This window comes from Erigeron canadensis, chromosome 1, assembly GCF_010389155.1.
Source record: "Erigeron canadensis isolate Cc75 chromosome 1, C_canadensis_v1, whole genome shotgun sequence".
NCBI classification, from domain to species: Eukaryota; Viridiplantae; Streptophyta; class Magnoliopsida; order Asterales; family Asteraceae; genus Erigeron; species Erigeron canadensis.
In genome coordinates, this window is record NC_057761.1 from 54,778,503 (window position 1) to 54,792,627 (window position 14,125).

At 34.4% G+C, this 14,125-nt stretch overlaps 2 protein-coding genes across 7 annotated transcripts; one reads left to right on the plus strand and one right to left on the minus strand.

Moving 5' to 3' along the window:
- Window positions 1-651: 651 nt before the first annotated feature.
- LOC122585288 (probable DNA helicase MCM8) lies at window positions 652-7,681 on the plus strand. The gene is made up of 16 exons (XM_043757410.1): window positions 652-1,017; window positions 1,795-1,935; window positions 2,018-2,135; window positions 2,225-2,447; window positions 2,546-2,709; window positions 3,265-3,528; window positions 3,751-3,846; window positions 4,173-4,325; window positions 4,436-4,506; window positions 4,620-4,738; window positions 4,842-4,971; window positions 5,055-5,103; window positions 5,190-5,346; window positions 6,230-6,404; window positions 7,103-7,273; window positions 7,366-7,681. Exons 1-16 carry the CDS (start codon window positions 826-828, stop codon window positions 7,528-7,530), a joined length of 2,388 nt encoding a protein of 795 aa, XP_043613345.1. The 5' UTR covers window positions 652-825; the 3' UTR covers window positions 7,531-7,681.
- A 1,934-nt stretch (window positions 7,682-9,615) lies between these two features.
- On the minus strand, window positions 9,616-12,285 carry LOC122580601 (nuclear transcription factor Y subunit B-1-like). Of its 6 annotated transcripts, none has more exons than XM_043752903.1 (7): window positions 12,136-12,285; window positions 11,775-12,009; window positions 10,860-10,989; window positions 10,411-10,416; window positions 10,212-10,315; window positions 10,068-10,120; window positions 9,616-9,939 (listed from the first exon to the last, which is right to left on the minus strand). In XM_043752903.1, the coding sequence occupies exons 2-5, from the start codon at window positions 11,996-11,998 to the stop codon at window positions 10,220-10,222; spliced, it is 456 nt and encodes a 151-aa protein (XP_043608838.1). In that variant the 5' UTR covers window positions 11,999-12,009; window positions 12,136-12,285; the 3' UTR covers window positions 9,616-9,939; window positions 10,068-10,120; window positions 10,212-10,219. The 6 variants fall into 6 exon arrangements, with proteins under 6 accessions (XP_043608838.1, XP_043608823.1, XP_043608803.1 ...); XM_043752888.1 differs by having other exon boundaries at window positions 9,616-9,942; XM_043752868.1 differs by having other exon boundaries at window positions 9,616-9,945.
- Between the last annotated feature and the right edge of the window lie 1,840 nt (window positions 12,286-14,125).

Consider the following 14,125-nt stretch of genomic DNA (forward strand, 5'->3'; position numbering starts at 1 on the left):
ATTTTTACTTTTCAGTATAAGTTTATATTCTTTTTTCATTTTTTTAAAATTTCCCTACTCATCTCCTCCCAAGTCACAATTTATTTTCTTTTTCAAAATCACATCTTTTTATCCATAAAAATATAGGTAATTGCAAAATTTAGATAAGTTTTACCAGATGCAATTCCATATTACCCTTCTAACGAGGGATCAAAGTATGAGGTTAATTAGTATGCTTCTAGCTGCATGCTTCCATTATGATTTTCAGGGGGAAGAAATTTTATATTCAAACATGTGATTTTCATGGGGGAGTTTGTGAAAGGGAAACATGTTTCTTCTATACTTTTAGCAGCATATTGGTTTTTCTCTCAAAGTATTGGCCCCAATTAGTTCATAAAAGACTACCGATAACCCTTTTTCATATCCAGTCATCTAACCCCTTCCCGCCAAAATCAAAAGCAAAAAAAAAAAAAAAATTTCAAAACAAATAACAATAAACGAAAGGGAAAAACAAATATGTTGCTAGATCTTCCTTCATCCCCTCACAATCTTTCCGTGTGTAAATACAAAATCATCTCCCCACACAAAATCATAATCTAACCGTATACTTGTTATCCCTAAACCCTAAAAAATTTAGATAAGTTTTACCGGATGCAATTCTACATTGCCCGGATTAATTCATAGACTAAACCGAATACCCCGTTTTCATTCACTCATCTAACCCCTTCCCGCCAAAATCAAAAGCAAAAAAAAATTTCCAAACAAACAGCGATAAAAGAAAACCCTAAAAAATAATTGTTACATTCCTTGTCATTAATTTATCAAAAACTGAACTGAAAGGGAAAGATGACGATGATGATTACAAAAGCCGGGAAGGAAATGTCGACAAATAAAGGAGGCCAAATCTCACACATTTTGGCTAAATATTTCCCCCAAATCGATTACTCGCACGCCGATGGAAAAAAGAAATTGCAACTCACTTCCAAGCTTTACGAACACTTTTTTTCCACTCCCGATGGATCAGATTTCATCTCTCAGGTTCTTCCTTGTATATATATATATATATATTTATTTATTTCTCTGTATTAGTTTTTTGCTATTGTACTTCATACAACAACTAAATTTGTTTATGTGTAAGACCGGTGTTATCCATTTAGAAGCTATAAGAGGTCACACACGCATACACATATATAATAGCAGAAATGAGATAATTTTAATACATTTTCATTTAGTTGTCCCTTAAAAAGACGTAGTCAGTATTCGGCTGTAGGTTCGGAAAAGATTACTTTTTAACCTAGAGTTTATATGTACTTCAATTTTAGATCCTTAGTGAAGCATTTGTGGTTAAATTTTTTTAAAACCTCAATAAGACGTATCGAACTATTAGCTCTTTGCTATTGTACTTGTACCTCAGACAACAACTAATTTTGCTCGTGTGTAAGACCGGTGTTACTGATCTAAGTAAAACAAAGACAAAGGATTATACAACCCAATTTTCTGCAAAAAACTGTTCGTTGATCTGAAGTTCAAGATGAGTGCATACTCTGCAGTTTTGTGCGTGGCAGTCCACATCATCACTCTTGCCTATGTGGTGGTCCACATATGCATGTTTTGACCAGCTACATTGGGTCAATAATTTTAAATGCAGTTTATTACTCGTATTTTTTATGGGGCGGGAAAAATTGTTTGGTATGTCAAGTTGATATTTTTACAGAAATTCTGTTCAGTTATATAAGTCGAGTCATGTCAAATGGAATTATTCATCTAGATTGAGTGATACTAGTTGCAGTAACATCTGTGACACTGTTTATATAGGTAAAAAGAGATGAAATGCTGTTCATTTTGCCGCTTGATTTTCAACAATTCCGGAAAGTATGCGTGATCATGGAATTTTATGATGCATTAGAAAGAAATCCAAAAGAAGCTATATTATGCATGTGTGCTGCAGTACATAAGGTAATGATATTTGTTTTCTTATTTGGTTACTATGGAACTGAATGCTTTTTTAAACTTGATAGTGAACTTATACTTGAAGCAGGTTTTGTACTCTAAGTCAAATGATGAAGAATTAGATGACAGTGCTAAGGTTAATATCCGTCTGCATAACTACCCCGAATCTATGATTGCTTTGAAGAATTTAAAGGCTGCATACATTGGTATAGTTAGTTATGTGGTCTTTGATTTCACTGTGAATTGAATATACGTTTATGGGTGCTTAGTAAAATTTACTACGATGATATTACAGAAAGGCTTGTTTCTGTGCGTGGCACTGTTGTAAAAGTCAGCACTGTCAGGCCTTTGGTGGTACATATGAGTTTTGAGTGTACCAAATGTGGAACAACTAATAGTCGTGACTTTCCCGATGGGAAGTTTTCACCTCCTCCCAGCTGTGCAGTACATGGATGCAAAAGCAGAACTTTTAACCCAATTAGATCCAGTGCACAACCAATAGATTTTCAGAAAATAAGGTAATATTTTCATAGGAAATTCATATACTATATAACTTTTAAAGTTTGACGTCTCCATGTAATGATCCTGTCTTATTTTTTTCTTCTTACTGTTCCAGAATTCAGGAGTTGCTGAAATCTGAGCATCATGAAGAAGGTCGGGTGCCAAGAACTGTGGAATGTGAGCTTGTTGAAGATCTTGTAGACCTGTGCATTCCTGGAGATGTGGTGACTGTTACCGGTATCATAAGGGTGATAAACAATTACATGGATATAGGCGGAGGTAGTTTCTAACTCATCATATCTGGTTAATCACTCCCTTCTTCTATTAAGTGTACTCCAGTTTTTAGGCTTGTTCAGCAGGGTTTAATAGTCTGCATGCATTTTCTAAGACAAGTGTTTATATAGCCTACACTTATCATTGTTTGTGTGTGTGTGTGTGTGTGTGAAAATAACCTTATTTTGCTTATATTTTATCTCTACATAGTATCTAACTCCAGTTATTGCTTCTTGTCACATTGGACAAGCAGCAAATAATCACCTATTTCAGGTGACTGTTGCTTTGAATTGCATACATGTTCATATCATATGGAGTTTCATAATATGGCATGCAGTTTTTATGGATTATGATAGAATTGTCTGATTTGTTAGGAGTAATGTATGCTTAGGTCTCGTCATCCTTTAGCAGAATTATTGTCAGAAAAGAACAGTGTTTTATTTGTTACCATAATGGCAGGAAAAAAAAATCATTCTGTAGTGTACACATTTATTCTTTCATATACTTTTTTGTTGTGCCACTAAAGTTAAATATTTTTTATTAAGCTTGCTTGTGAATCAGGAAAATCGAAGGGAAAGAACCAAGGATTATATTACTTGTATCTGGAAGGAATTTCAATTAAGAACTCCAAGTCACAGTCTGAGCCTGAGAGCACGAAAGATACAAAATCTGTGGTTAAATCTACAGATTTGCTGGATTTATATTCATTCAGTCAACGGGATTCAGAATTCGTTTTGAAGTACCATTCAGAGCATGGTCGAGATGTCTTCCGCCAAATACTGCAATCACTTTGTCCTTCCATCTATGGGCATGAACTTGTTAAAGGTGCATAAAAATGTTTCTCTTTATCTAATTTCTACATGCTTTTGCTTTTGGTTTTTCACAATCTACGATTGAAGTAATCTAGCCTTTTATAAAAATTCTATCTACATAGAAATAACTTGGTAAAAGGAGGCGATAATAGGATCAACACATATGTACCATGTATGCTAGGGAGGGATATATTTGCTAATATTTTACATTGATTACTGAGTTGTCTTTGAACAGCTGGGATCACATTGGCATTGTTTGGAGGTGTGAGAAAGCACTCAATGGATCAGAACAAGGTTCCTGTCCGAGGAGACATTCATGTGATAATCGTTGGTATGAGGTTTTGGTTTTCTAATTTTTGTTCAATGAGTTTGCTAATCAGTGTTTTGCATATATATATATTTAATGTTGGATTTATTATGTATAATTTTATATTGATATTGTTATAGTAAACTATTGAAGTTGTGTCTGCTCTGTTATCGAGCTGTATATTTGATGAAAACTCATGGAATTCAGGAAGTAATTCTTTCAAGGAAAATCAATGTTACCTTCTAATCTTTTCCATTATGAGTTTTTCAATCAAAGTTATACATGCATCTTGTGTTGGATTTGTGATATGTAATTTAATTAATTTTGTGAATGCCTTTGGTACATATTAGGCGATCCAGGATTGGGAAAAAGTCAATTATTGCAGGCAGCAGCTTCAGTTTCACCACGAGGTATATATGTTTGTGGGAATGCCACAACCAATGCCGGACTCACTGTTGCGGTAATGAAGGATTCAATGACTGGTGACTATGCTTTTGAAGCTGGTACATTTTTTATTTTTTAGGTTATTTTTAATGTTTTATGAGATCAACATCATTATCATCATGTCCTTCGTGCCCATTTTCAAAATCTGAGTTGTTTTGTTTTTCAACAGGTGCTATGGTACTTGCAGACAGAGGATTATGCTGTATTGATGAATTCGATAAAATGTCTGCAGAGCACCAGGTCAATCTTTAACTATCGTCAATATAGAACACACAATTACACAGAGCCAACTAAAGATATCCAGAAAAATGAAATGAAGTATTTTCTGATATCTATAAAATGTACCATCTCAGTCTCTACTGGAAGCTATGGAGCAACAGTGTGTTTCAGTTGCCAAGGCAGGACTGGTAGCAAGTTTATCGGCTCAAACAACTGTTTTAGCAGCAGCAAACCCTGTTGGCGGCCATTACGAGTATTTATTACTTTTAAGGATTTCAATTCTTAATTGTCACTAATTTTTGCTATAAAATTTTGTTGGTATGGATTTCTAAATTGATCGTTTATATTGGTTGCAGCCGGGCAAAAACTGTGAATGAGAACTTAAAAATAAATTCTGCTTTGTTATCACGATTTGATTTGGTTTTCATATTGCTTGATAAGCCTGATGAGTTACTTGACAAAAGAGTTTCAGAACACATTATGTCTGTAAGTCAACTTGTAGCTCTGTTTTGACTTCTGATGCAACTGTTTTTGACTTCTGATGTAAGATGTTGCTTTTTATATTGCAGCTCCATGCTGGCAATGTTGATAATTCACAAGCTGCGAGAAAACTTGCAAGTGTGTTCATAACTTCATATACCTCTAAATCTCTTTACTCTATGGATTATGTAAGTGTAAAAACTGATTCATTGTAAGTTATGCAGATTCTCAAAGTGTTAGCGGTATAGATCTGAATGTAAAGAGTGGGTCATTAGTCTCACGGTTGAGACTTGATCCCAGGAAGGACCGTGATTTTGTTCCACTACCTAGTCCTCTACTCCGTAAATACATTGCGTATGCAAGAACTTTTGCCTCGCCAAGGTGTACTAATTTACCATTGTAATTACAGTTGGAAAAATGGGAAGTTCAGGCCTAAGTAGTTAAGGACCAAAATTTCGGTCTTTCGGTCAAGGACTAGTATTTGAAATATCGGTTATTTCGGTGGTATTTCGTAATCGTAATATTATGAAAAATGTTATATAAAATTATATATATACCAAAAAGATTGCAATTATACACACAAAAAGCAAGTATATTAAGTTAATACTCGATCTAAATATCAAAGTCAAGCTTAAAAGTGTCAATATTTGATAGAATAGTGTTAATACTTCAAAATTTTTAGTGTTTCTTATGTTGTTTTTTAGTTTGGACAAAAGTAATTTAATAAAAAAAATCTGAAAAACTGGTATACGACCGAAATTTGACCGATTTCGGTAAATTTCACCGAAAATCTCGGTACCGAAATTGTAGACAAAAATCTATACCGGTATGCCAGTGGAGGACCGAAAACCGAAATACCACCGGTATACCACCGAAATCGACTACATAGGTTCAGGCTGGGTAAAAGGTCAAAACGGATCATTGTTTGTACTATCTGAAAGGCAACCTGACCTTGAAACAGATTTTGAATAATGTAAAGAGTATAGTGTGGTGAAACTCAAATGCGATTACAAAAGTTATATTAATACATTCATTTTTCAAAAATTTTAAATAAAGGAGAAACCATTGCTTTCACCATTTTCAGTTTATTTTATCTATTAGACTGTCAGATATTAGGTAACCTGAATCTGAATAGGCCCATTCATAGGTAAATGAGTTGAAAGTGCCCCCGCTATTTCTAATGCATCAAATTTATATTTTCCAGGTTTTTGCTAAATCTTTGTTACGTAATAATGACTTTTAACGTTATATTTTGTAATATTAGGATGTCTAGACCAGCAGCTAAGATCCTGCAGGATTTCTATTTGAAACTCAGAGACCGCAATACTTCTGCTGATGGCACACCAATAACTGCAAGACAATTAGAAAGTCTGGTAAGGCTGGCACAAGCTCGGGCTAGGGTTGAGTTGAGAGAAGAAATAAGTGTTGAAGATGCTGAGGTAAGGTCATCTAGTACAAATGCAAGCTTTATATAGTATAAAAAAAACAGGGCTGGCAAATGTATTTTGGAGCCCATGTGCAAGATCACAAAATGGATCCCATAGGATTAAAACAACGGAAATAATATCTTACAACTCTAATGATTCAATCTCTTACTTAATTAAACAAAAAATTACCCTTATCTTAAAAGTAGATTGGAGTTATCAGCTGTATTTTTCATTAAATAATGTTATTCTACAAACATTTTGTAAAGCAAAATTATCAATATAAATGTGGACTTTTTTTAAGCAGAGTATGCTAATATATAACTACAAAATTTTAAAAATCAGTGGCCCGGTGCGGTCTCCCCTATTGCACATGTGTACATTATCTTAATTCAAGCATCTAATTATCTTTATGAGCAACTATATTAGTCACAAACTCATACGCCATTAAAAATTTCCCACATGTACGGCTGATATGATTTGCATATATGTTAATGCTGAATATGACCAAATATTTTATATCGAGAATCCGTAACAATACATCAATATGTTGTATTATAATTTTCTGCATTAAGAATTGCAGTGTTCAAGTCTACGTGCTTGTGAGTTAAAGTAGTTAATGAATAATGATAGCTCAATGTCCATAAAGGATCTACATTTTACGCTACCTACACAATCTTCCAAACTTTTTGGTTAATTTATATATGCCACAGGATGTTGTTGAAATAATGAAGGAATCCTTGTATGACAAGTATGTTGATGAGCATGGATGTGTGGATTTTGGTCGAGCTGGCGGGATGAGTCGTCCGAAAGAAGCCAAGCGATTCTTAGGTGCACTTAACAAGCAATCAGAGCTGGAACAGAAAGATTGCTTTTCTATATCGGTAAACGACTTTAATTTACTAATGATAAATTTTTGGTTGGCGAATAGTATTTGTTAGGATGGAGTAAATTGACAATATTGTTACTTGATCAGGAAATATACAGTTTGGCAGATAGGATTGGGTTAAAAGTCCCTGATGTTGACACATTTGTGGATAATTTAAACAGCGTTGGCTATCTACTTAAAAAGGGCCCGAAAACTTATCAGGTGTTATCCTCAACTTATACCAGGAGTCAATCATCGAGATCAAAGTGTTGATGTTTGTGGTTTCAACTAGTTGGATATCTCTTTATTGATCAGCTCAGGTTAGTAACACGTTCTTTAGAAGCTTCCATACCATAATTAAACAATGCAGTATGTACTTAAGGATTTACTGGTTATGTGCAAATATAAATTCGGTTAATAATTAGCCTAGCTCTTTGGCACCAAAGGCATGATCAACTGTTTTCATTAGTGATTCTCTTTCTGGAAATGAGGATCACTTTGTAAAATATAAGAAATGTTAATTATCTTCTATCTGAATGGTTTTACCTTGTTAGATAGAACACTATATACAGACTATATATCTAAGTAACCAAATGCTGATATTACTGTTTAGTTTATCTTTCATTTATCCTTAATAATAATGAATTACAAGACATCTTCATATAGGAATGAGTAACTTGATCAATTTAAATTAATCCTATTAGGAAAGCAAATATTAGGTAACAACACCAAAATTCTATATTCTAACCTCTAATTAACTAATAAATTTCCAACAATTACATGGCAGTAGGCTCAATCCTCCTTAAATCAAAAATTGAAACATTCCCCTGCTCTTTCCACCACACAACATTGTAACCTTGGTTTTAAAAAGCGATAAGCGCACAAAAGCGATAGGGTCCATTTCTGAAGCGCAAAGCGCTAAGCGCAAAAGCGGCGAGCTTTTCGTACGCAAGGCGCACACTTCTGAAGAAATTTTATAAATTATTTATATAGTATTTATAACACATAAAATACCAAAACAACATCAGTAAGATACTCGTTTAAGTCCGGCTTTGATCAAATTTGGTATTTGAAAAGAAATTCTCAAAAGATTGTTGTTCTCGTTGAAGAAAAAGAAAAAAGAGATCAATCTTGTTGAGAAAGAAGAGGTAAGAAAAAAATTACTTATTTCTACAAAAAAAATCCTCTTGGACAAAAAGCTCACGCTTTTTAGCGTTTTTTGGCGCCTAGGCTCACAAAAAAGCCCCAAAAGCGCGCGCTTTCTTTACACCCTGCGCCTTGAGTACCAAAAAGCTCCAAGGCTTGCGCCTAGCGCTTAAGGCGCGCTTTTTAAAACCAAGCGGCTTTCTAGAAGAAAATTGACTGTCTATGTACTGTTTCATTAAACCCTATAACCTGTATTAAAATCAAGCATACGACACGTCAAAACCATATATCAAGATCTCTATACTAGAGGTATCTATTTATTGGGTAAATATATTGCAATATATTCTGTGTGTGGTCAATTCTCTCATTGAGCAACACACGATAATGTAAATGACAAACCAATGAGGGTATGGCAATGTGTGTGCGTATATGTGTTCAGAGTTTGTAAATTCCCTGCTCCATATTATGGCACTGTGACTGCCTCACATAAATAGCTAAACCCCGAGAGCATTACTATGGCAAAACAAATTTCCCCGGGCAGTCTAATCTTAAGCTGTACTACTATAACACACTATCATCACTGAAACAAGTAAATAAATAATGACCTTGGTTTTAAAAAGCGATAGTGTCCATTTCGGAAGCGCAAAGCGCTAAGCGCAAAAGCGGCGAGCTTTTCGTACACAAGGCGCACACTTATGAAGAAATTTTATAAATTATTTATATAGTATTTATAACACATAAAATACCAAAACAACATCAGTAAGATACTCGTTTAAGTCCGGCTTTGATCAAATTTGGTATTTGAAAAGAAATTCTCAAAAGATTGTTGTTCTCGTTGGGGAAAAAGAAAGAAGAGATCAATCTTGTTGAGAAAGAAGAGTTAAGGAAAAAAATTACTTATTTCTATAAAAAAAAAATCCTCTTCTGTACAAAAAGCTCACGCTTTTTAGCGCTTTTTGGCGCCTAGGCTCACAAAAAAGGCCCAAAAGCGCTATTTCTGTGTACACCCTGCGCGTTGAGTACCAAAAAGCTCCAAGGCTTGCGCCTAGCGCTTAAGCGCGCCCGAGGCGCGCTTTTTAAAACCAAGATTGTAACCAATTTAATGTTAAGTTAAATACTATGTTGGCTGTATTAGAAAGTTGTGCGCTTCACGTTACAGATCTTACTACAGTGACCATATATAATACCGACAAAAACCTCAAACACCATATGGAAGAAAAAAAGCTATTTGTAGCAACAACGATATTGAAAATCTCCAGAGTCGGATGCATCCAGATGGAACTAAGTTATCCCGAAAGCTGGTTTCAAGTAGATTTCCTAACATCCATAGTCCATACATAAAGTTAGATAAATTTTAATTCTAGGCTTTTAATCTAACAAACAGGAAATGTGAAGCCTACTTAGGGAATACGTCACAATGTATACTTTACAACTAACAGATAACTTAACCGTTGAAAGGCTTAACACATTAAGATTAAAATAAGGTCATCCTAAAAGCTACTCTCTGCCTTGCATCTGCACCATTAAATGTTGAGACTGCTGCTGCCAAGTTTCATAGAACTGAAGTTAGGAATTATCATTTCACCAAGCACACAAGTGCACACAAACATTACGAGCATACATCCCCAATTGCCCACCATACATAAATTAGGAAAAGCAAGTACCTGTGAGTTGCCATAATTCAGGCACAGTGAATACAAATCTTGAGTAGCAAGCTGCAGAAATGTAGGAAGATGATAATTACTAAATGAGTCAACATCAGAATATCAGACTTAGGTTCGATAATTAGCATTAAGGCTCCAACCTTTTTTTTTTTTTATAAATATTGATTGCAGTATTCAACCTGTACATTATGATCACCGTCTTTCCTAGAAGATCCATCCAGACCCTTTCCAGATCCCTTGGTGTCGCCCTTAAACAAGAGTAATAAGAATCAATTGTCTCATAAACAGTAGCAAGTTAATATACAATATAGTTATGTAAAATAAATAATTAAACTTCTCTAACCTCCATCTGCAATAGCAACCCGGTCAGGAATGGTAAGAAGTAGAAACATTAATTCATCAGTAAAATTACTATACAAAGAGTTATTATAAATTTATAACTGTAAATAAAGAGATGTTCAGAGGTAAATTGATAAATAGGTAAAATGCATTAATTGATTCACTTGATGCTCTAACTCTAATAGGTCAATTAGGTAAAATGACAATTGATAACATTTTGATCTACGTGAGAAACTTCAGAAAGTTAGTTTGGATTAACATAATTTTGTAATTATATTTGACACAATAGTAAATAGTGAAAATTTGCAGTTTTGAACAAAAGTGTTTCGTCTCAAACCTAGCTTGTTTTGATGATCAAGTTTACATATTTTTGACCCGCTACCCTACCTGCCCATTTTGTCACCTTCACCTCACTATATAATCATTTCCGATTAACCCGTAAAGAAATATTACCTCTCTATATCTATTCAAGTATACTTTGAGTGGTTCAATATAATCTTCAAACCCCAGGGTTGCCATTGCCCATAGCAGATCATCACCATTAATGGTTTTCCTCTTTTCCTTTTGACACTTATCACTTGCCCTAAACATTTCACAGTCCAGGCAACCAATTAAGCATGAATAACCACATAAACTTATAAAGCATGCACATAACACAACGTTAAACACACAATATTCACTAATGCAATTCAAATGCAGTAAAAGAATCACATTATCACATCCTAAACCTAGAAACACATTGCTTTTTTGAATAATTAGGGCACTTCTTGTTTAAATAATAACATAACAGTTCGGGCATATCTAAATGCTAGCTACTTTATGTTCATATATTTAGCATCAACACCACACCGTGATTGGGGATATCATGCCATAGTGCCACTCTGCCATTGGCATGGTGGTGATTATCAAGGTGGTGTATACATTGGTTTTTTTTTTTTTTTAACTGTTAAAGTATCAATGTGGACACTGTGAGTTAAAAGTGTTTCTGTGTGTTTTCAATGTGGTGCTGACAACTTTTTTACCGTGGCTCTTGTGACCACATCGACTGAGTGCTTTAAGGGATTCACACAGGGCAGTAAAAACAGCCTGAGCACCCTAGCGGAGCTGACCTTGAGCTTGACTTGTTTTGAGCCTTAGGAGTAGAGCTCGAGCTCACCTCGTGTGGAGCCTTACAAGCTCGAATTTGGCTCGTTTAATTGTTTTATTTGTTTATATAATTGTTTTTAGGTAAGTTCAACCATAAAAGTATATAGAAGTGTTTATTTTGAATTATATCACTCAATAATATATATGATGCTATCTAATCTTTAACCATATACTCGTACTATTTATATATATAGAGAGAGAGATGGAGAGAGAGAGAGATACTCGCTGGTGATAAAGCTGATGAACTCAGAAACACACTCTTGAAGAGTGTCTTTAGCATCTTTAGCAATCTTTCCATTTGGGGGTAACCCTTTCTTCATGATCCGGCTTATATTGGCAATAGGCAAGAACCTGTCTTGTTCTCGAACGTTAGCTGATCTTGGGCTCAGATCCCCCCCACTCTCACCACCACCACCACCTGGACTTGTTGGACCACCTTCTGCCATTCAAACCACCCCTATATGTATATTCCAAATATCATTAACAACGTCATAATACCAAGAAAAAAAATAAAGAAACAAGATTAACAAACATTTGATATTACAATTTGTGCGTCAAAGAGTAGAAACTAAAAACTTACTACCTAGTTTCTAAAAATGGGCGCGAGAGTGAAAGATTGAGTGTGATCGGACGTTGGAGAGAACACAGGAGGGTTGTATCAACACCGTTGGTTTGGTTTTGGTTTGATGCTTTTTTTGAGGGGTGTGGCGTGTGTGTTTTTGTTTTGAGGACACTGTCCTGTTGTGTGAAAGCGATTGATCAATGGGATGTTACCACGTGGTACACGTGGATCTTAGTGCGTTTGTTTGGTACTTTTTCTTTAATGCATATTTAGGTTCGGTTGGTACGAGTAGTGAAAACTCGGTTTGGTCCTAAAGTCAAGTTTGAGGAAAATTTAAAATAATAAACGACACATATTCATAAAGTAAAGCAAATACTCTCTTTTATTCAAAGCGTTTAGTTTCACTATCGAAATAGTAACAATCATCATCATTTTTGCTTTGTGTTACACAACATAAGAGGTTTTTTTTTTTATCACATCTCATTTTTTACTCAAGTGTAATGGTTTAACCGAGTTTTCATTACCCGTGAGTGGCTCTAATGATTTCTCTCGCCACCCTCATGTTATTTATTCTGAACACGATTCAAACTTGACATCTATTGTAAACTTGGCATGTTAATTAGAGAAAATATCCTAACTAACCAAAAACAATCTTCAATATACGAAAATATCCAACTTTTTTCAAATTCACTAAAAATACCCATGAAATCGCAAGGCCGCAAGGAGGAGATGCGGATCGCAAGAACTGCTTGCGGATCGCAAGGACTCCTTGCGATTCTCAAGCAAGCCTTGAGATCCGCAAGCAATTCTTGCGATCCGCAAGCATTGCTTGCGATTTTAACCTTTTTTTTTGACTAATCCGTAAGTAAAAAAGTCAAGAAAATCTCACAAAAAATCTTATCCATAAGTGAAAAAAGTCAAAATCGCAAGCATTGCTTGTGGAGCGCAAGCATTCCCTGCGGATCGCAAGGCTTAATTGAGAATCGCAAGGAGTCCTTGTGATCCGCATCTCCTCCTTACGGTCTTGCGACTTTATGGGTATTTTTGGTGAATTGGAAAAAAGTTGGGTATTTTCGTATATTGAAGTTGGTTTTTGGTTATTTAGGCTATTTTCTCTGTTAATTATGCCAAAAATGTTCTGTTATATATGTTTTTCCTTTGAAGCTATTTTGATCAAGTTTGTTGTTGAAAAAGTGTTACCATATTTTAGGACACAGCAATTGAGTTACGTTATGATATCATTTGGATTGTTTGCAACCTATGTGAACTGAGAACAATCACAACTTACTATCATAACTTATAAATTTCTATCATAAAACTTGTTGCCCATGTCTGCCTAATACAGTATTTGGTTCATGTCTAATAAAAGCCAATAATTTAGGCCTAGAATTGCAACGAATACCTAAAAGAAGATACTTATGCACTAATATTTTTGCACATTGTTGTGTAAAATTATAAGAAAACAAACAAATTTTGATGTTATTTTCTATGATCATGATTAAACTACTATCGATGCTCATATATTTATATCATGTGTTGTATTTTTTTTTTTTTAGTAATTAGTGTTTGAGTTCTGCAAATAACAAGCTTGTTAAATACGAGTAAATATTACATATTGTAATTTTAATGGTTGTGCCATCACTACTTTGGTGGGGTGGTAGAGACTTTGTTTTCTTTGAGAAAAAGACCAAGGTTCAAATCTTGGCAATGATGTTTTTTGGTCTATTTAGTTTTAGTTTAAAGTTTGTTTTTTCAAAACAAAATTTTAATGGTTGTAGAGATACCATTTACTGATACAATAGCATCTTCTTTACGTAATTTAATTAACTCCGTCATCAACAATATCTTTAAAACTATGATGTTTCAAGTTTTAGTATTTCGAGCTTTAAACGTATGATCACTTTGTATTCTCACGTCTAATGAAAAAGAAAAGAAAATGAAAAGAAATTTTAAGTATAAAGGTTATTCTCAAGTTTAAAAGACAACCAAAATTAATAATAGAACAAAAAGT